Source organism: Danio aesculapii, chromosome 2, assembly GCF_903798145.1.
Source record: "Danio aesculapii chromosome 2, fDanAes4.1, whole genome shotgun sequence".
Classification (NCBI taxonomy): Eukaryota; Metazoa; Chordata; class Actinopteri; order Cypriniformes; family Danionidae; genus Danio; species Danio aesculapii.
In genome coordinates, this window is record NC_079436.1 from 4,085,362 (window position 1) to 4,108,666 (window position 23,305).

The window sequence follows — 23,305 nt, forward strand, 5'->3', positions numbered from 1 at the left end:
TCTGGCTAACCATTTTTCTTCTGGGATGTGTCAGATACTAGAAATTGGTCAGAATATTTGACGAGAAGCTGAAGTTAGAAAAAGGTAACGTCGAAAAAAAACTGCTGATCCATTTTTGCTTTGCATGCTAACAAGCTTTATAATGCTAATGTCCACTAAATGTTAATTTTGTCACTGCATATTGATACTAACTTCTAAAAAAGGCTCATTTTGATTTCATAGGGACTTTAGTCATAATCTTAAAGTCAGTGTGTAATCAAAATATACAATGTTTATTTTGATAGTTCAACAAGGTTAATTTGAGCAAGCTAATCCAGTGAAAAAAAGGTTTGTTTTGGCAATCTTCAATCAAAGTCTGAGCATTTGCTTCTACATTTGGAGTGGCGGTCATTCTCTGCCGATATCAGTTTGATGAATTCAGCCACAATATTCTTAACCACAATACCCCCCCCCCCCCCCCCCCTTACCTTTAGTTTGCTATGAGGGAATGATGCTCCCTACTCAATATTCCATTTGAGTTGGAAGTACATCAACAATATTGAACTAAAAGTCTTCCTGTTCACTCAGACTTTAACCAAAGCCAGGTAAAAGAGGTTGTAGTGTGAATGTGTTTTGGCATTTAGTGTGCCTGAGCATTCATTTTGTGGGATGAAAATATGCTTTCTTTCTTTATTCAAAGCCTGTTTGTCATTATAATATCTTCCAGGCCAAGTCAGAAGGAGCGGTGACCTTTAAAGTCGTCCCAGGCACCAAAGAAGAGCCAGAGACCAACGACACCCAGGTCCCTTTATTAAAATTAAAGAGCCGTTTTTGCTAACACTATGAATCATTAAAGATCTAATTCACTGTTTGTTAAGCCTTAATTCATTTACAACAATACAACCCCAAATCAGAAAGAGTTGTGACAGTATGGAAAACACTAATAAAAAAAGACTGTTGAGATTTCTAAATGTACTTTGACTTGTATGTCATTGCAGACAATATAAACATTATTTAACGTGTTTCTCATGATTTTTATTGTTTTTCTTTTCCAAAATAAACACATATTCTAATTTCTTGCAACACATTTCAAAATAGGTGGAGCAGTAAAGCATTTACCACTTTGTGATGTTGCCATTCCTTTTCACAACACTAAAAAGACTTTAAGGGACTGAAGACATGAAGTGTTTCAGGTGTAATTTTGTCCCATTTGTCCTGCAAACAGGTCTTAAAATGGGCAACAGTACGGCGTATTCATTGTCGCATTTAACGCTTCAAAATGCACCACAGATTCTCTATTAGAGACAGGTCTGGACTGCAGACAGGCCAGTCAAGTACCTGTATTCTTTTCCTCCTCAACAAGAACCTCGAATGTGTGCAGGATGTGGTTTTGCATTGTCTTACTGAAATATGCATGGGTGTCCCTGGAAAAGAAGGCAGCAGACTGTGCTCCAATATCTCAATGTAGTTTTCCAAGTCCAAGTTGCCTTTACCAAAGGCACTGACACAAGCCCATACCATGACAGACCCTGGCTTTTGGAGTTGTTTTGGTGTATTTCTCCCAGAAAATACCTGAAATACTGATTCATCTGACCACAGTACATGTTTCCACTGTGTGATGGTCTATGCCTCCGAGCCCAGAGAAGTCGAAGGCGCTTTTGGACACTGTTAACATAGGGCTTCTCTTTGGCACAGTGCAGTTTAACCGACATTTGTGGATGTAACTAATTATTGCGGTGGTTTGCTAAGGTAGTCCTGAGCCCATGTGATAATTTCGCTTATAGATGAATGAGGTTTCTTGATGCAGCGCCGCCTGAGGGATCGGAGACCATGTTAGTTCAGTTTAGGCTTGCACTCTTGTCCTTTGCGCACTGAAATTCCTCCAGATTCCTTGAATATTTTAGCTATGTAATACACTGTTGAAGGTGAAATATCCAAATGTCTTCCTGTCTTTCTTTGAGGATCATTGTTTTTAAACATTTCAATCCTTTTCTCCTGGATCCTGGTGATCCTCGGCCCATCTTTGCTCCTAAAGGACTAGACCTTTCTTGAATGCTGCTTTTGTACCAAATCATAATTTCAATTACCTGTTGACATCACCTGTTTCAAATCACGTCATTATTTAACCGATTTACCTGATTACTAGCCCTAAATTGCTCCTGTCTTAACTTTTTTGGAATGTGTTGCAGGTCTGATTGACTGAAAAGGATGTATATTTACAAATAAAATGAAGTTGACCAGACAAAACATGAAATATTTGTGTTTATATCGTCTGCAATGAAATATAAGTCAAAGTAAATTTGGACATCGCTACTTTTTTTTTTAAATAGAGTTTTCCATACAGTCCCAACTCTGAGTTGTGGTTGTAGTTAGTAAGGTAGTAGTTAGGTTTAGGTATTTGATTAGGGATGTAACAATAACATAATACTTTATAAGTAATAATAAACAGTTAATATCATACTAATAGGCAGGTAATAAGCTGTAGAATATGGTGTGAAGTGTTACTTAAACTAAACTTTTACCAAAAGTAAAACTGTATCAAATAAAAAATAAATCTGGATCCAGTTTTCTGCATTGTATTTTACACCCCCAGATAATTAAAACCAGTTTGTTTGTGGATTTTGCAGGTCTTCGTGAGGGCCCTTTTTGACTATGATCCTCAAGCAGATCCTGCTATTCCATGTAGAGACGCCGGGCTGGAGTTCCAGAGAGGAGATGTTTTACAGATTGTGAGCCAAGATGATGACACCTGGTGGCAGGCCAGACGACACGGTGACGCCAACCTCAGGGCCGGACTCATTCCTTCAAGACAGCTTCAGGAAAGGTATGAAAATGTTCAGAATATTGCTCAGTTTTGCTTCAGGTCTAGACTGGAGAAACTAAATCCGTTTTGTTGTCAGATCCTGTCATCTTGTTTCCAGCGTTGAGTTAAATGCAGTCAAACTTTCAATCTTGTAAGAAAAACAATCAAAACGTGAAGCGAATTCCCTTTGTCTGGACTGCTTTGGTGCCTGTAAATGACAATGGGAATCTGTCAGCCTGCTGAAATGTTATTTGTGTGTCTTTCAGATGGTGACATCAATGAATGGTTTACAGTATAACTTGATCTAGCCTCAGCTTTCAATCTCTGACCACCTGATTTGATGCAGTTCTCACACAAAAAAATCTTATCACAAATTCCAGGAATAAGGACAATCTATATATATATTTATTTTTTAATTTTATTTTTTATTATGATTATTTTTTTAATTAGTCGAATTGGAAGCAATTGTCATGTTTTTTGCAAAGCACTCAACAGAACATGGATTTGAATATTGTTTTTTTTTCAATATTTAATATTTTTTTTGTTTTTTTCTAAATAAACACGTATTCCAATTTTGGTTCTTGCAGCACATTTAAAAAAGAAAATCGGATCAGTAAAGTATTTGTGATGTTGCCATTCCTTTTCACAACACTTAAAGGGCACCTATGGTAAAAAAAATCTACTTTTCAAGCTGTTTGGACAGACATATGTGCATGTATGGTGTATAGAGCGTCATATTGGCGTGATATAAGCACACCCAGTGCTTTTTTTTTCAATTTAACAACATAAAAAACGGTGGACCAATTGGAGCGGTTTTCAAACCGACCGCAATTTTACGTAGGAGAGCGGTCCCCCCGCCCACCAATATTGATTGACAGGCGCGTCATCATATCGTCAGTTTGTTGATTCACGTCAGCCATTTTCAGCGTGAGTCGAAGCGATATCACTAAAGGAACACCCTAGCTCTATTTTTAGATGCAAGGCTCATTGGGCTCAACACAAGATCAATATTCTCCACATTATCGCTCTAATCAGAATTATTGGTTGTATCTTTAGGTAGGTTTGCAAACATGTGTACTTCTCATTGAGTCTACCTTATACTTCAGCCGTTTGCATTTCTCGCGATCCCAGAAGCTCCCTGTGATCTTAACTAGCATGCGTTTTAGAATTCTAAACATAGGTTTCTATCAGGGTACACTCAAGTCGACAGCTGGGCGCCCCGGATCGCTGCAGAAACCTATGTTTACAATTCAAAAATGCGTGGCGCGACGATTCGGGACACTTCATGTTTCTGGTGCACCAAAGAGAGTGTCTGGTGTGCCGTGTCGCGGTTTCGAGCGGTGCATCCGGTGCCTCAGTCAAAGTTAATTCAGTGTGCGTGGTTATTAGTTTCTGTGTACAAGCTCGGCACTTGAAACTAGCACACAGTTGGCTGTAAAACTGTACAAAGACACAAATGATTTTGTACTCTCTGCTTGGTCTGTGTCAGAGTCGTACATGTACGACTGAATGGTGATCCTCTCTTCTTCTCCGTCTGCCTGTCAGACTCTGTTGCAAACACAGAGCGGGTGAGCTCATGGCTCCGCCCCCTTGTTATGTTGGCGGGAAGCCGAAACTAATTTACATGTGAAGCAACACACCCATAAATCAGCGAGCTGTGGACACGCCCCCAACATGACACTTTTTAACACATTATAATAAAAAAATCTGAATTGTGTTTTAAACTGAAGCTAAACTGGCACACTCAGAAGAACCATAATATTAATATTAAATCATAAAAAATAGGTAAACTATGTGCCCTTTAAAAGACTTTAAGGCAAGGCAAGGCAAGGCAAGGCAAGGCAAGGCAAGTTTATTTATATAGCACATTTCATACACAGTGGCAATTCAAAGTGCTTTACATAAACAGGAATAAAAGAAACAATTATAAGAGAAATAAAAACAAACATAAAAATGGTAAGAATAAAAATAAAATAAAATAAAAGCTGATAAAATGTGTTATAAAAGAATTAAAAAGAAGAGAAAAACATAGTAGTTCGATCTGTCGGACGTAGCACAGTGCTCATTCAGTAAAGGCACAGCTAAACAGATGTGTTTTCAGTCTTGATTTGAATGTGCCTAATGTTGGAGCACATCTGATCATTTCTGGAAGCTGATTCCAGCAGTGAGGGGCGTAGTAGCTGAAAGCCGATTCACCCTGCTTTGACTGAACTCTTGGGATTTCTAATCTATTTGATCCTAAAGATCTGAGTGATCTGTTAGGTTTGTATTCAGTGAGCATATCTGTAATGTATTGAGGTCCTAGGCCATTTAGTGATTTATAGACCAGTAATAATACTTTAAAATCTATTCTAAATGTGACTGGGAGCCAGTGTAAAGACCTGAGGACAGGTGTGATGTGCTCTGATTTCCTGGTTCTGGTCAGAATTCTGGCCGCAGCGTTCTGGATGAGCTGCAACTGTCTGACTGTCTTTTTGGGAAGGCCAGTGAGGAGGCCATTACAGTAATCCACCCTGCTGCTGATAAAAGCATGAACAAGTTTCTCTAAGTCTTCACTGGAAACAAAGCATCTAATTCTTGCAATGTTTTTGAGATGATAGTATGCTGATTTACTAACTGCTTTGATATGACTATTGAAACTCAGATCTGACTCCAGAGTCACACCAAGATTCTTGACCTTATTTTTTGTTGTTTGACCCTTAGAGGCAAGGTACGCATTCACCTTGAGAACCTCATCTCTGTTCCCAAACGCAATGACTTCAGTTTTCTCTTTGTTTAACTGAAGAAAGTTTTGGCACATCCAATTGTTAATTTCATCAATGCATTGGCAGAGGGTGTCAATGGGGCTGTAGTCATTAGGCAGTAAGGCTAGGTAGATCTGAGTGTCATCAGCATAGCTGTGGTAGGAGATTTGGTTCTTTCTCATTATTTGGCTCAGAGGGAGCATATAAAGGTTGAACAGGAGAGGTGCCAGAATCGAGCCTTGTGGGACTCCACAGGTCATGGGTGTCCACCTCGACCTATGGTCACCTATACTGACATAGTAACCTCTTCCTTCAAGGTAAGATCTGAACCATTTGAGGACCGTCCCAGACAGCCCAACCCAGTTTTCCAGCCTATCCAGAAGTATGCTGTGATCGACAGTGTCAAATGCAGCACTGAGATCGAGCAGTACCAGCACTGTTAGTTTGCCTGAATCTGTATTTAGACGGATGTCATTGATTATCTTTATAAGGGCGCTCTCTGTACTGTGATGTGGTCTGAAACCAGATTGAAAATTGTCTAAACACCCCTTGAAGTTTAGGAACTTGTTAACCTGGTTAAAAACAACTTTTTCAATGATTTTGCCAATGAAAGGGAGATTTGAGATGGGCCTGTAATTGCTCAATATGGTGTTATCCAGGTTGCTCTTCTTCAAGAGGGGTTTAACAACTGCAGTTTTAAGTGAGTTAGGAAAAATCCCCGAGAGAAGTGAAGCATTTACCACTTTTAGAAGATCCATTTCTAAACAGGTAAACACCGTTTTAAAGAATGATGTGGGGAGCGTGTCAAGACTGCAGGTTGATGTTTTCATAATTTGCACGATCTCTTCTAAGATTTTGCCATTAATTGCCATGAAATCGGACATAATGTCTGATTTCTTAAGTTGTGGTTGAGCTAGTCTGACGTCGACACAATTTGGCTGATTGGATGAGCTGATTGTCTTTCTGATATTATTGATCTTGTCAGTAAAGAAATGAGCAAACTCATTACATTTGCTTTCAGAGAGTAGCTCACTGGGAATCCGACTGGGGGGGGTTGTGAGTTTCTCTATCGTTGCAAAGAGTTTACGAGCATTGTTTACGTTGCTGTTTATAAGGCTTGAAAAGAAAGTCTGCCTAGCAGTTTTTAGTTCCATATTAAAAGCACGAAGACTGTCTTTATAGATATTATAATGGATTACTAGTTTCGTCTTTCTCCACATACGCTCAGCTTTTCTGCACTGTCTTTTCGCCATTTGTATTATTGGGGACCTAGTCCAAGATCCCCTTTGGGTGCTAGTTATCTTCTTGGCTTTAACAGGAGCAATGTCATCTATGACATTCTTAACTTTAGAGTTAAACAAATCAAGAAGAGAATCAACAGAGTCTGCAGATATACTTGGTGCTAGCGATATGGCCTTCATAAACTGCTCATTAGTGTTCTCATTTATGCATCTCTTTCTGACAGAGACAGATCTGTCTTTAATAGCTGGAGTGATCAATATATCAAAGAAAATACAGAAATGATCAGATAGTGCAACATCCTTAACAACAGTTGATGAAATGTGTAAACCCTTAGTTATAAGTAGATCAAGAGTGTGTCCACGATTGTGTGTGGGTCCTTGAACATGCTGAGTCAGATCAAAAGTGTTCAAAACAGTCATCAGTTCTTTTACAGCATTGATTTCTGGATTATCAATGTGAATATTAAAATCCCCAGCAATGGTAAAATAGTCAAATTCAGAGGTTACTAATGATAACAGCTCTGTAAAATCATCAATAAAAGCTGGAGAATATTTTGGAGGTCTGTAGATAATGATCAGTAAGATACGTGGAGCACCTTTTAGTGCTATACTCAGATATTCAAAAGACAAAAAGTCACCAAATGACACTTGTTTACACTCATAGACATCTTTAAACAGGGCAGCAATGCCTCCACCTCTCCTATTGGCTCTGCAAACACTCAAAAAGTCAAAGTTTAAAGGAGCTGTTTCATTCAGAACTGCTGCACTACAGTTGTCATCTAGCCAAGTTTCATTTAAAAGCATAAAATCAAGGCAATTTGAGCTGATAAAATCATTGACTAAAAGTGACTTATTGTTGAGTGATCGGATGTTTAAAAGTGCTAACTTAACAGTTTTAGCTGTTTTTGCTACAGTAGTCTCAGATTTATATTTAATAGACACAAGATTTGAGTGATTTGCTATACGGCCTGAAAAAGTCTTCAGTTTTCTGTCACGTAATACAACACATATATGTGTTGAGAAAGCTACAGGCACACTGGGTTCCTGCTTGTTCTGTAAACATCTGATAAAGACACTGTTATCTAAGCAGGCACCCGAGACACATCATGGAGAGCAGTTTTGTTCACCAGCTGAAGATGGTGCGTTGTTGTTTGGGCCCTGGCGGTGGGGCAAATGTCGGAGGGCTCTTCCAGGTGGGCTCAGAGGTGGTTGTGGAGCAGGCCGCTTTTTGGTTGGTAACTGGGGGCTTGCGGCAATAGAGTGTGAAAGTTTAGTTCCAGCATGCACCAGTTCCTCCATCTTTTTTGAGAAACCCAAGAGAGGCGAGCAAGATGATAATGAGAACGTGTCTGGTGACAGAGGCTGTGGCTCTGGAGATTCTGGGTGTTGAAATATGTTTTCCTGGGTGTTTTCCTGAGGATCATTTTTTAGTGACGAGACATGATGCTGTTCTGATGCGTCACAGTCTGTCTGTGTTGAGCAGAGGGCCAGCGATAGTGTCTCTATCAACAGTGGGTGTTTTGGCTGCGTAGCGTTATCACTGTCCTTGGGTGATGCATCAGCCCCAAGTCCACTCCGGAGCTGATTTGAGGTCCTGTGGTCATCTGGACATTTGCTAGGTGTGTATGTGCCAGTTGGATTGAGGTCAGTGGCACATACAGCTGATGGATGATGGAGGGAGAAGAAGATATTGTCCTTTAGCACCTTTGCACCAAGTTTGTTTGGGTGAAGGCCGTCTGATGTCAACAGTTGTCTTTGGTTCCAGAAGAGATTGAAGTTGTCAATAAAATTCAGTCCTTTCCTGTTACATGCTTTCTGCAGCCATACATTTAGACCAAGAAGCCGTGAAAACATGTTTGTCCCTCTTGCAGGGAGCGGTCCACTGATGAACGGCTGAATTTTCACTCTTTCAACTGTTTCCAAGAGCTCACAGAAATCTCTCTTGAGCAGTTCTGACTGTTCCTTCCGAATATCATTCTTTCCCACATGGATGATAATCCGTTTTGCAGTCTTGTGCTTCTTCAGAATTTCCTTAAGTTCTTTGTTTACATCAGAAACTGTTGCATGAGGGAAGCAGTATGTCATTGTAGATTTGCTCCTAAAACTCCTGATTATTGAATCTCCTACAACTAGTGTTCTTATCTCAGGTGCGATCGGAGCAGAATGCCGCTGTCTAGTCGGCCTTGAGCCTCTGTTCCATGCAGAGTTAGCTGCTGAGTCATGCGATCTCTGTCTGACTGCATTTGGGGATTCTTCACCCATATTACTCAATACTTCATATCTGTTCTCAAGCTGTATTTGAGTCCGAGCTGTATTTGGGGTAGAGGACGCTAATGCGGCAGCATATGATCTGACCCCACGAGTACCCTTTGGTCTCGCACCTTGTTTATGCCAATACTCATTTTCCACAGTTTTAATTTGTTTTTCAGTGCTCGAAATAGTGGTAGGAATAGATTTATGGGACTCACCGGCTATTTGCTGTGAGCGTCCACAATGACGCTGCAGTTCTGGTTGGATCGCAAGTAACTTTGTTTCAAGAACTGCAATCTTTTGTAGAAGTTTGTGGCAGTTTGTACAGCAGTGAGAATCTGAATTAATCCGATCCAGAGGCATTTTCACAGCCGTGTTTTCCCGTCTCAGGAATGTGAGCAGCTGATAGCTGGTAGCGGGAGGATTGTTTAGACAATAATTCCCCTCTTGTTAGTAAAGCTATATTCCAGAAAGTTTGTAGAATCGATGCTGATCTTCAAGCTGTGTCGTTTGAGCACTGTGCTGATAGGCTCAAGTTAAAATTAGGGTTTAAGATATAAAAGCAAGTGAGCAGAGAGCGGAGCAGTAGGCAAAGACGTCCGAACAGTAGCGAAGCAGGAAGCAGGACTGAAGACACCAAGTAATGAAGTGTTTCAGGTGTCATTTTGTCCCAAATCTTCCTGCAAACAAGTCTTAAGTTGGGCAACAGTACGGGGTGCACTTCAAAATGTGTTACACATTCTCTATTGGAGCCAAGTCAGGACTGCAGACAGGCCAGTCAAGTACTTGTATCCTCTTCCTCTGCAGCCAGGGCTTTGTAATGTGTAATTCATCTGACCACAGTACATGGTACATGTTTCCACTGTGTGATGGTCCATCCCAGGTGCCTCCGAGCCCAGAGAAGTCGAAGGTGCTTTTGGACACTGTTAACATAGGGCTTCCCTTTGGCATAGTAATGAAATTGCTTAAAATGTCAGTATTGTTGCATTTTTCAGTTTGACCTTGATATAAAGTTAGGGTTAATTACATTGAATAGTTATTTTAAACTGGGATCTGCCTTTCTGACTTTCAATAGACAGGTTTAAAGTATTTATAATGAGTTTCTCTGAGGTAACTGTGATGTTGAGGTGTTCAGTGCTGCTTTGTTTTCCTACAGGAGAGTGATGTTACAGAGGCCTGAAGTTTTGTTCCACTCACCCAGAGTTTCAAGGGCGTTCAGTGGTAAGCTCACAAAAACCCAATCCAGGCTCTTTCTGAAAACATACCGCTATATATTTACTGAAGAATGCCAAAAATGTCCCAGGAGGTAAATTTTATTTTATTTTTTGCAGTTTTTTTTTTTCAAGAATCCACCAGAGGCCGCTGTGTATGCTTTTTCAGATCTCAAGTTTCTCTCGCGAGTGCCATTTGCGCCTGCTGTTCTCACGTAAATACACCAGAGGCTGCTGTCGACTGACTGACTGACTGACTGACCAATCGACTGACCCACCCTTCTCCTTCTCCTTTAATACTCTGTTTCTCTTAAAACTGTGTCACAATATGAAAAAATATATATAAATAAAAAATGGTCGCAACATCCAGTTTATGCATTTAAAACTAATTCATATAAGCTCTATATACAGTACTAAATATAAGGCCTTAAAACAAAACACCTTTTTAAAGTATACAGAAAAAGCTAGTGCTCTTCATTTCTGAGCTCCTTTTTGGATAAAAAGTACAAACAAAACACAGACTCAACATCCCTTACGGTGTGTTAGAGAGCGATGTGGAAATGATTGTGGAAATGGACTGATGTCAGGTTTAAGATCAGCACACAAAGCCCTGATAGTGACAGTCCGAGATGAGTGTGTCTTCGCAGAGCGGCTCTTCTCTGGAGACCTGAGCTGAATAAATGACCTGATAAAGTCTGAGCAAGTGCTGTAAATCACAGCGGCTCTGCCTGGACATATTAAAAAATGTTTTACTACGTGTGAACACATTCATACTCAGCCACGGAAAGCTTTCAGACACTTGTCTCAAGCACAAGATTTCTGTCTTACAGTCGTAACATGTTAGGCTACTTATTATGGAGCCAGATGAGTCTCAAAAATAATACATTTACGAAATAAAATTTATACACAATTCACAAAAACACAATTTGTAAAAACACAAATGTAGTTCGTAATTCAAACACAATTCATAAATGCTCAAAACAATTAATAAATACACAAAACACAATTCGTAAATACACAAAACACAATTCGTAAATACACAAAACACAATTCGTAAATACACAAAACACAATTCATAAATACACAAAACACAATTTTGTAAATATACAAGACAATTGGTAAATTCAAAACACAATTCGGAAATACACAAAACAAAATTAAAAAATTAACAACACAATTCGGAAATACAAAAATCTAAATTTGGAAATTCACAACACAATACGGAAATACACAAAACACAATTCTTATATTGAAAACACAAATCATAAATGCACAAAACTATTTGTAAATGCACAAAACACAATTCAGAAATTCAAAACACAATTTGTAAATTCAAAACACAATTCGGAAATTCAAAACATGATTCGTAAATACACAAAACACGATTCGGAAATTCACAAAACACAATTCGTAAATTCAAAACACAATTCGTAAATACACAAAACACAATTCGTAAATACACAAAACACAATTCGTAAATACACAAAACACAATTTGTAAATTCACAAAACACAATTCGTAAATACACAAAACACAATTTGTAAATTCAAAACACAAATCATAAATACACAAAACACAATTCGTAAATTCACAAAACACAATTTGTAAATTCAAAACACAATTCGTAAATTCAAAACACAATTCGTAAATACACAAAACACAATTCCTAAATACACAAAACACAATTCGTAAATTCACAACACAATTTGTAAATTCAAAACACAATTTATAAATACACAAAACACAATTCGTAAATACAAAACACAATTCGTAAATTCAAAACACAATTCATAAATTCAAAACACAATTCGTAAATGCACAAAACACAATTCGTAAATTCACAAAACACAATTCGTAAATTCAAAACAATTCGTCAATACACAAAACACAATTCGTAAATACACAAAACACAATTCCTAAAAACACAAAACACAATTCGTAAATACACAAAACACAATTCGTAAATACACAAAACACAATTCGTAAATTCAAAACACAAATCGTAAATACATAAAACACAATTCATAAATTCACAAAACACAATTCGTAAATTCAAAACACAATTCGTAAATACACAAAACAATTCGTAAATACACAAAACACAATTCGTAAATTCAAAACACAATTCGTAAATTCAAAACACAATTCGTAAATACACAAAACAATTCGTAAATTCACAACACAATTTGTAAATTCAAAACACAATTTATAAATACACAAAACACAATTCGTAAATACAAAACACAATTCATAAATTCAAAACACAATTCGTAAATTCAAAACAATTCGTAAATACACAAAACACAATTCGTAAATACACAAAACACAATTCGTAAATACACAAAACACAATTCGTAAATTCACAAAACACAATTCGTAAATACACAAAACACAATTCGTAAATACACAACACAATTTGTAAATTCACAAAACACAATTCGTAAATACACAAAACACAATTCCTAAAAACACAAAACACAATTCGTAAATACACAAAACACAATTCGTAAATACACAAAACACAATTCGTAAATTCAAAACACAATTCGTAAATTCAAAACACAATTCGTAAATACACAAAACACAATTCCTAAATACACAAAACACAATTCGTAAATTCACAACACAATTTCTAAATTCAAAACACAATTTATAAATACACAAAACACAATTCGTAAATACAAAACACAATTCGTAAATTCAAAACACAATTCATAAATTCAAAACACAATTCGTAAATACACAAAACACAATTCGTAAATTCACAAAACACAATTCGTAAATTCAAAACAATTCGTCAATACACAAAACACAATTCGTAAATACACAAAACACAATTCCTAAAAACACAAAACACAATTCGTAAATACACAAAACACAATTCGTAAATACACAAAACACAATTCGTAAATTCAAAACACAAATCGTAAATACACAAAACACAATTCATAAATTCACAAAACACAATTCGTAAATTCAAAACACAATTCGTAAATTCAAAACACAATTCGTAAATACACAAAACAATTCGTAAATACACAAAACACAATTCGTAAATTCAAAACACAATTCGTAAATTCAAAACACAATTCGTAAATACACAAAACAATTCGTAAATTCACAACACAATTTGTAAATTCACAACACAATTTATAAATACACAAAACACAATTCGTAAATACAAAACACAATTCATAAATTCAAAACACAATTCGTAAATTCAAAACAATTCGTAAATACACAAAACACAATTCGTAAATACACAAAACACAATTCGTAAATTCACAAAACACAATTCGTGAATACACAAAACACAATTCGTAAATACACAAAACACAATTCGTAAATACACAACACAATTTGTAAATTCAAAACACAATTCGTAAATACACAAAACACAATTCGTAAATACACAAAACACAATTCGTAAGTTAAATCTGAGTAAGAAAACTTTTTATTTGATAAGAAAAAATGTGCATAAACTACGATGGAAAGACTTTTACAGAACAAATTCTAGTATGTGCATTAAAAAAGTCATGTGATGATAAAAACGTGTGTGAATGGACAGACCAGCAGGCTGAGCACATTCTTTTTATTTATTTATTTATTTATATTTATTTATTTTATATTATTTTATTTTTATTTATACATTTTTTTTTCAAAAATATAACAATTTAGGCCAAACTCAATTCCTGCGTAATCTTTCACAAACTGACATGTCAGAAATACAATGAATCAAATATAAAGCCATAAAATTACATGCTGAACACACTGTAAAACATCGGAAATGATGTTTTGGTCATTCTAAAATGTCGTAACCATTTCGGTATTAGTGTATACTATTATTAATAACCTCCAGAATCAAGAGCGCCTGTGCTCCACGTCTCACTCCTTCAAACGCCACCACACGTTCATTTCGTAGTGGTATTGTCTTTGAGGCGTAATTTTAATTTTTGCGTAAACTATCACTTTTAACACACTGGTGCATTCACAAGTGACACGGTGACTCTCTCAATCTCAAAGTAGCATGCATTTGTCTTCATTTGGCTCCCGCATAGATGGTAGATGGAATTAATGCGGGTGGAAAAGAGAGCAGCCAATAGATGGATCTGGAACAGTTTGATTTCATCTTGAAAAGCCATTGTAGGTCTATTCAAAGCAACAGCCCTCCCTATAAAAGCTCCATCTGTGGGTTGGATGCGGGGAGAGTGACAGCTGCTCTGCGGCTCTGCGTCCTCACACAGCCATGATCCGCAGGTCACTTCACGGCCTCCCCTATAACACAGGCACGAGGTTACCAAAATGCCACATGTTAAACTCAAGACAGCACCAGCGTTTTTACTGGCTCTGTACAAGCATGAAACACATCATTCCCCGATGAACCGCAGGTGAGGACATGCTTAGGACAAGTCGCAGGAAAAAAAAAAACTGCAGTTGCTGTTTCCAAAAATCCACCCTGACCACAGCATGACGGACAATTGGACTGAATATCCATGTCTTGCCCCTTGGCTACCATTGCGTTGTGGCTACAAAAGTCAAGGCCACACACATAATTCGAGCTTTGGATTTGTCTCCTCCAAAAAAGAAAAGCACATTGGTTTTCTTCCAAAATGATTTCATTTTCCTATCTGTTCTCATTTTCACGGTAGATCAGTCAAAAAAAAAAATGCTCATCATGTCAATGTTTACATCCCACAGCCACTAAATGAGAGAGTAGAGAGGAGAAGTGTTTAGAGTTGTTTTTAAAGGAAAACTTTTCTTTTTTTAGGAGATCAGTAGAAAATAAAAGAAACCGTTCTGTCTTTTATAAAGTGGCACTGGATGCCAGTTCCTCTGCAAAATTCGCTGACCTTGCTTCATCTGAACAAGCTCCTCATAGAAGATCGTACAAGTTACAAACACTGTAAAAATGTTCTTGTCATTGTACTCACCCTTTACTTGTTCCAAGCCTGTTTGAGTTTGCTTCACCTGTTGAACACAAAAGGAGATATTTTGAAGAATGCTGGAAATCTGTAACCATTGACTTCCATAGTATGGGCCCTATCCTACACCTGGCGCAATAAGGTGCAAGATGTGTTTTGCACGATTTGTTGCTATTTTCAGACCAGTGCAACCCTAATTTTCTCATTTTGCACAACGTTGTTTAATTTACAAATCAATTTGCGCCACTTTGTGGACTCATGAGTGTGCTGGTCTATAAAGGAGGTGTGTTAAGACCTGGCGCGTTGCTATTTTAGGGAACTGAATTTTATATTGTTTTATTTTTATTTTTTGCCTTTCAAAAACAAAACAATTTAGGCCAAACTCAATTCCTGCATAATCTTTCATAAACGGACATGTCAGATATACAATGAATCAAATATAAAGCCATAAAATTACATGCTGAACACACTGTAAAACATCGGAAATGATGTTTTGGTCATTCTAAAATGTCGTAACCATTTCGGTATTAGTGTATAATATTATTAATAACCTCCAGAATCAAGAGCGTCTGTGCTCCATGTCTCACTCCTTCAAACGCCACCACACGTTCATTTCGTAGTGGTTTTGTCTTTGAGTCGCATTTAATTTCTTAAATAACAAAAGGACTCTCCTACTAGCAAATTTAATTTTTACTTTTGATATTTGTCACCAGTCGACGATTTTGTTCTCTTTGACTCGTTGGATGGAAACGCTGCTTTATTTGCATGTCTTTTATCCGCTGTTCTCATTTTCACGGTAGATCAGTCAAAAAAAAAAAGTGCTCATCATGTCAATGTTTACATCCCACAGCCACTAAATGAGAGAGTAGAGAGGAGAAGTGTTTAGAGTTATTTTAGAGGAAAACTTTTCTCTTTTTTTTAGGAGATCAGTAGAAAATAAAAGAAACCGTTCTGTCTTTTATAAAGTGGCACTGGATGCCAGTTCCTCTGCAAAATTCGCTGACTTTGCTTCATCTGAACAAGCTCCTCATTGAAGATCGTACAAGTTACAAACACTGTAAAAATGTTCTTGTCATTGTACTCACCCTTTACTTGTTCCAAACCTGTTTGAGTTTGTTTCGCCTGTTGAACACAAAAGAAGATATTTTGAAGAATGCTGGAAATCTGGAACCATTGACTTCCATAGTATGGGCCTTATCCTACACCCGGCGCAATAAGGTGCAAGATGTGTTTTGCACGATTCTGTGTTATTTTCAGACCAGCGCAACCCTAATTTTCACATTTTGCACCACGTTGTTTAAATAACAAAATCAATTTGCGCCACTTTGTGGACTCATGAGTGTGCTGGTCTATAAAGGAGGTGTGTTAAGACGCATCGTTGGCGCGTTGCTATTTTGAGGAACTGAATTTTATATTGTTTTATTTTTATTTATTTTTAATCAATCAATCAATCAATCAGTGGGCAGGGAAAACCGCACTCCTACGTTACGTTGCGTTGGGCCTTAAACTCACTGGGATTTGGGTCCTATTTTAACACCAGAATATTTGAAAAAAAGAGACTTATTGTGTTGATAGCACTTCAGTATGACTGTGGACACACTATCTGGGCTAAAATCGTGCAGTCTGAACTCACAGTCTGTGCACAAGATGGATAGTGACTGTGACCCTACTGAAAAAAACAGCTTAAACCAGCCTAGGCTGGTTGGCTGGTTTTAGCTGGTTGACCAGCCTGGTTTTAGAGGGGTTTTGGCCATTTTCAGGCTGGTTTCCTGCCATTTCCAGCCTGGTCTTAGCTGGTCAGGCTGGAAAATGACCAGCTAAAACCAGCTATGTCCAGCTTAAACCAGGCTGGTCAAGCTGGTTTTAGTTGGATTTAGCTGATTATTTTCCAGCCTGACCAGCTAAGACCAGGCTGAAAATGGCTGGAAACCAGCCTGAAAATGGCCAAAACCCCTTTAAAACCAGACTGGTCAACTAGCTAAAATCAACCAACCAGCCTAGGCTGGTTTAAGCTGGATTTTTCAGCAGGGGAGAGCGCTGTTGAACTTTGTGGCCAAGTTAGTCCACATTTAGCAAGTCAAAATGACATCACTGATTATACAGAAGGACTGACTGATGAAGTGGCTTTCGCAGTATCTAAGTGCTGCTTCGTTCATTGTCAAATAGCTTTGAGGTCTCTGTAATCTCAGAATGAACATTTATTTCGTCAATATTACAAATTTAAGGTTTCCTTTTCTTCTAAATGTGAGTGCAGCTTCTGATCATCTCTGTCTCTCTTTCTTGCCCTCTCACTCACACTGAACAGACAACATGGAAGGTAATTTTTCATCCTTTTCAGCGCGCTGTCAAGTAACAGTAACCCAGCTCTAATTTGCCAGTATTTCTGTCTTTGTTTACATCATGGGTAAAAAACAGTAACATTGCAAATTACCCCTTTCTTTCAGCATGTCATGATTAAGGGCTGCCTTGACTTCGTCTCACATTTATCATTATTTGATTGGAGTGCACTTATTTTTTTCCTCTTTTCCCTCTGCCCTGCTTTCACTCTGTGACCAGCGGATGTGGACTATGGAGCTATAAGTGGCATACATATAGGTAAGGATTTATTTATTTGTCTGAATAACCGCAACCTCCATTAGTACAGTGTTCGTTTATAAGACGGTATCTGCGGGACCTTACTTTTTTTTTAAAAATGAGTTACCTACTGAGGGACTATTTTCAGGCACTGCGTAATATCATTGCTCTTGCTGCAGATGTGGTACGTTGATTATTACTCAGGAATAACTGCTAAATTATTACCCATTCATTCCTTCATTTTCTTTTCGGCTTAGTCCCTTTATTAATCAGGGGTCACCACAGCGGTATGAACCGCCAACATATGTTTTGTACGGATGCCCTTCCAGCCACCAGGGGCGTAACGGACATTTTAAAAGTGGGGGGACGGCTGTATGAGATCATGTGTTCATATAATTATTAATCACCTGTTTTAAATGGTCTGTCTCTAAAAGTGAAGGGGACGGATCCCACCCGGCTGCTACGCCCCTGCCAGCCACAACCCATCACTGGGAAACATCCATACACTCTCATTCTCACACATACAATACAGACAATTTAACCTGCCCAATTCACCTGTACCACGTCTTTTGGACTTGTGGCAGAAACTGGAGCACCCGGAAGAAACCCACACCAACACGGAAAGAACATGCAAACTCCACACAGAAACACCAACTGACCCAGGCGAGGCTCGAACCAGCGACCTTCTTGCTGTGAGGCAATCGTGCTACCCACTGCGCCACTGTGCAGCCCATAAGAGTATAGTTCCAAGCCAATTCTACCCTACTAAATTACTAAATTCAGCCCATATAGTTTGCTACCACTTACCTTAACTGTAACATACTGTAAATCAGTTACAGCAAAAACACTGTATTTGCCTTTACAGCACCATATCTTATCTTGCTGTATATGTATTTACAGAATTTATATATATATATATACACACATATACCACATCAATGATGCTCTATTGGATTGAGATCTGTGGAGGGCATATGAGTACAGTAAACTCATTGTTATGTTCAAGAAACCAGTCTGAAATGAGATGTTCAGAGACGCTCTTCTGCAGACCTCAGTTGTATCGAGTGGTTATTTGAGTTACTGTTGCCTTTCTATCAGCTGGAACCAGTCTGGCCATTCTCCTCTGACCTCTGGCATCAACAAGGCATTTGTGCACACAGAACTGCCGCTCACTGGATATTTTCTCTTTTTCGGACCATCAGAGATGGTTGTGCGTGAAAATCCCAGTAGATCAGCAGTTTATGAAATACTCAGACCAGCCCATCTTGCACCAACAACCATGCCACGTTCCAAGTCACTTAAATCCCCTTTCTTCCCCATTCTGATGCTCAGTTTGGACTGCAGCAGATCGTCTTGACCTTGTCTACATGCCTAAATGCATTGAGTTGCTGCCATGTGATTGGCTGATTAGAAATTTGCATTAGGAGCAGTTGCCAGTTGGACAGGTGTACCTAATATGTATAACTTTAGTGTAAAATATACAGTCATTTTCACAATGCAGTTGCACAGATGCACATTTCACAAAGCACAAAACAGTAACATCCCACAGTAAAATACAGTTCATTTTACAGATAAATACTGTAATTTACAAAAAAAAATTAACAGTGTTGCTACAGAAGAGTCAAGCTTTAAATAGAATACAATATTAAATCTCTCTTACTGACATTTTTGAGCGAGATGCTAACGGTCTAATCCGATTCAATGATCTATGCTAAACTAAATCTAGTTCGGCTCCATGGATTACAAGATGGTAAAGCTTAAATATTTAACTCTAGGTGACTCTAAAATGTTTTTTAAAGATGCTAATCTAATATTGTTATCTGACTGATAACAGTAAAATAAAAAAATATAATTTATAGGCCAATTTCGATATACTGTACATCCCTAACATAAATACAAACAACATGATTGTTAACTAAATCACATTTTACATACAGTCTCTGTGCTTGGCCTGTTCTCTACAGTGCTGATGAACAAGACAGTTGTTAGCGATATCTCATGGTGTTTCATTTACCTTGACTAATACACAAGAATGAGAGTATAGATTCTACCTATATCAAACTAGAAAATGTTCGTTTTCTTTTGGTATTAGTACACTGTTAACTGTACAGTGTTAACTGTTTCCTGTAGAATTTACAGTAACTTACTGTAAATCAATTACAGCAAAAACACCCTATTTACCTTTACAGCACCATTTATCTCGCTGTATATGTATTTACAGTATTTTACGTATATCTTAACTGTAAAATATAGTCATTCTCACAATGCAGTTGCTTAAATGCACATTTCACAATGCCCAAAACAGTAACATACTGGATAACATACAGTAAAATGCAGTTCATTTTACAGTTAAATACTGTGTGATTTACAAAAGTCATTAACAAAGCAGCTACAGAAGAGTCAAGCTTTAAATAGAATAAAATATCAGATCTCTTTTTTTGACATTTTTGAGCAAGATGCTAACGGTCTAATCAGATTCAATGATCTATGCTAAGCTAAGCTAAATCTAGATCAGCTCGATAGATTCAAAAATGGAAAAACTTAACTTTTTAATTCTAGGTGACTCTAAAAATGAGCCTATTTCCAAATATAATGTTGTTCTTATAAGGATTCTAACCAAATATTGTTATCGGATAACGATACTAATAAAAATACTGTTTATTGGCCATTTTCGATATACTGTGCATCCCTAACATAAATACAAACAACATGATTGTTAACTAAATCACATTTTTTGCACAGTCTCTGCGATCTGGCCTGTTCTCTATAATGCTGATGAACAAGACAGTTGTTAGCGATATCTCATCGTGTTTCATTTACTTTCGCATCGTCCTCCCACACCATTACGAGGATGATGTTTATTCAAGGTGAGGCTCATTAGTTTTCGATTTCGCCTGATCTGGTTTGAGCATTCATGCTAATGGAAGGGGCTTTGATGGCTCCAGACAGAGTGCTTTGCGCTGGACCATTAGCGATAAAGGCCATCTGAGAGCTAAACATGCGCTCGTTTAGCGGCTAAAGGCTACTGGATGAATCTAACAGAGACGCGCCTCATTTTCAGCTCTTTTGGCAAACTTGACCCCACTACTAAAGCCAACATGTCCACGTCTAATCTCCAGGACACACAATGGCCAAACTAGCATCAAGGGTCCCTCATGCTTAAGACATTACAATGAGACGGTACTTTGCCAGCTCCAGATTTATCACAGCGCCGTTGCAGCAAGTATGTGATGGAAAATTGGATGCCTTGCATGAGCTCTGGTAGCACTAGATGCTTTTTTGAGCAACTGTCAACATTCTTCAATAAATCTATTCAGCAAAGCCCCTCGCTAGACTGTAAAAATCGATTAGTTACTTTACTTTAAAGAAGTGAGTAAACCCCATTGGCTTAAAAGCAACAAGTTGATTTTACATAAAGTCAGTAAACGCATTAACTTAACTTTTATAACTATGCATATAGTTTGTTTACATAATAATTATAAGGCAACGAGTTTGCTTTCTTTTTTAGTGTCATTCATTCATTTTCCTTCAGCTTGGTCTCTATTTCAGAGGTCACCACTGCGGAATGAACCACCAACTATTCCAGCATATGTTTCATGCAGCGAATGCCCCATTTCTAGCCACAACCCAGTATTGAGAAACACTTATTTACACACACACTCATACGCTATGGACAATTTTGTTTACCCAATTCACCTACAGCGCATGTGTTTGAACTGTGGGGGAAACCCACACCAACACGGGGAGAACATGCAAACTCCACACAGAAACGCCAACTGACCCTGCTGGGACTTGAACCAGCGACCTTCTTGCTGTGAGGCGACAGTGCTAACCATTGAGCCACCGTGCCACCTTTGTTTTTTAAGTAAAGTCAACTAATTACTTTTTAAAGTGTAGAATTTTGAGGTGCTGTTCTGAGTATAAGCATACAGAGATACAAGTATAGTGGGATATATGAAACGGGTCATGATGGAGAGGCGTGGTGGGATATTAAACTGGGGAAACCTGGAAAAGGTATCAGCAAAAATCCCAATAAGATCCAGACATGGGGGAAAAAAAACAGGCTGTATTTACGAACCAGATTATTTAATCAGCATGCAGTCCCACACATGCTTCTACACTCAAAAAAATGATTTCGCTGCTTGTTCAAGCTACTTATTTAAAATTAGTTGAAACAGCACAATTCTGGGGCAGCACGGTTGCGCAGTGGGTAGCACAATCGCCTCACAGCAAGAAGGTCTCTAGTTCGAGCCCTGGCTGGGTCAGTTGGCATTTCTGTGAGAGTTTGCATGTTCTGCCTGTGATTGCGTGGGTTTTCTCCGGGTGCTCTTTTTTCCCCCACAGTCCAAAGACATGCGCTATAGGGGAATTGAGTAAGCTAAATTGTTCGTAGTGTATGTGTATGAATCAGTGTGTATGGATGTAATTCCCAGTGATGGGTTGCAGCTGGAAAGGCATCCGCTGTGTAAAACATATGCTGGATAAGTTGGTGGTTCATTCCGCTGTGGTGACCCCAGATTAATAAAGGAACTAAGCCGAAAAGAAAATGAATGACAACACAATTCTTGTGTGTTTTTTGCTACAATTTAATTGTTTTTTGTTCAGTCTACTTAAATTTGTAAAAATGTTAAAAAAGTTACTTAATCGTTTTGTGTTGAGACAACATGAAGTAATTGTGGAACCCGACATTTTTTCTGCACACTGGGTTCCACACAATTCCTTCATCGTGTCTCAGCACAAATAGATTAAGCAAAACTTAATTGTTTTTAGAAACTTAAGTTGATTGAACTTAAAACAACTAAGTTACCCCACAAAATCTCTAAAGAATTGTGTTGGTTCAGCTCATTATTAATAAGCAGTCTGAACAAGTAACAAAAAAAAAAAATACACTCACCGGACCTCTTTATTAGGTACAGCTGTCCAACTGCTTGTTAACGCAAATTTCTAATCATCCAATCACATGGCAGCAGCTCAATGCATTTGGGCATGTAGACATGGTCAAGACGATCTGCTGCAGTTCAAACGGAGCATCAGATAAGGAAGAAAGGTGATTTAAGTGACTTTAAACGAGGCATGGTTGTTGGTGCCAGACGGGCTGGTCTGAGTATTTCAGAAACTGCTGATCTACTGGGATTTTCACGCACAACCATCTCTAGGGTTTACAGAGAATGGTCAGAAAAAGAAAATCCAGTGAGCGGCAGTTCTGTGAGCACAAATGCCTTGTTGATGTCAGAGGTCAGAGGAGAATGGCCAGACTGGTTCTAGCGGATAGAAAGGCAACAGTAACTCAAATAAGCACTCGTTACAACCGAGGTCTGCAGAGGAGCATCTCTGAACACACAACACGTCTAACCTTGAGGCGGATGGGCTACAGCAGCAGAAGACCACACCGGGTGCCACTCCTGTCAGCTAAGAACAGGAAACTGAGGCTACAATTCACACAGGCTCACCAAAATTGGACAATAGAAGATTGGAGAAATGTTGCCTGGTCTGATGAGTTTCGATTTCTGCTGCAACATTCGGATGGTAGGGTCAGAATTTGGCATCAACAACACGAAAGCATGGATCCATCCTGCCTTTT

At 38.2% G+C, this 23,305-nt stretch overlaps 1 protein-coding gene across 1 annotated transcript in view; it reads left to right on the top strand.

Annotated features, from left to right (window-relative positions):
- The window catches only part of mpp7b (MAGUK p55 scaffold protein 7b), a 106,059-nt gene that overhangs the window by 36,487 nt on the left and 46,267 nt on the right, over positions 1–23,305 (top strand). The window contains exons 9-11 of the mRNA XM_056464638.1: positions 707–781; positions 2,607–2,803; positions 10,174–10,238. Coding sequence (XP_056320613.1) covers positions 707–781; positions 2,607–2,803; positions 10,174–10,238 — 337 coding nt within the window. The remainder of the gene's footprint in view (positions 1–706; positions 782–2,606; positions 2,804–10,173; positions 10,239–23,305) is intronic.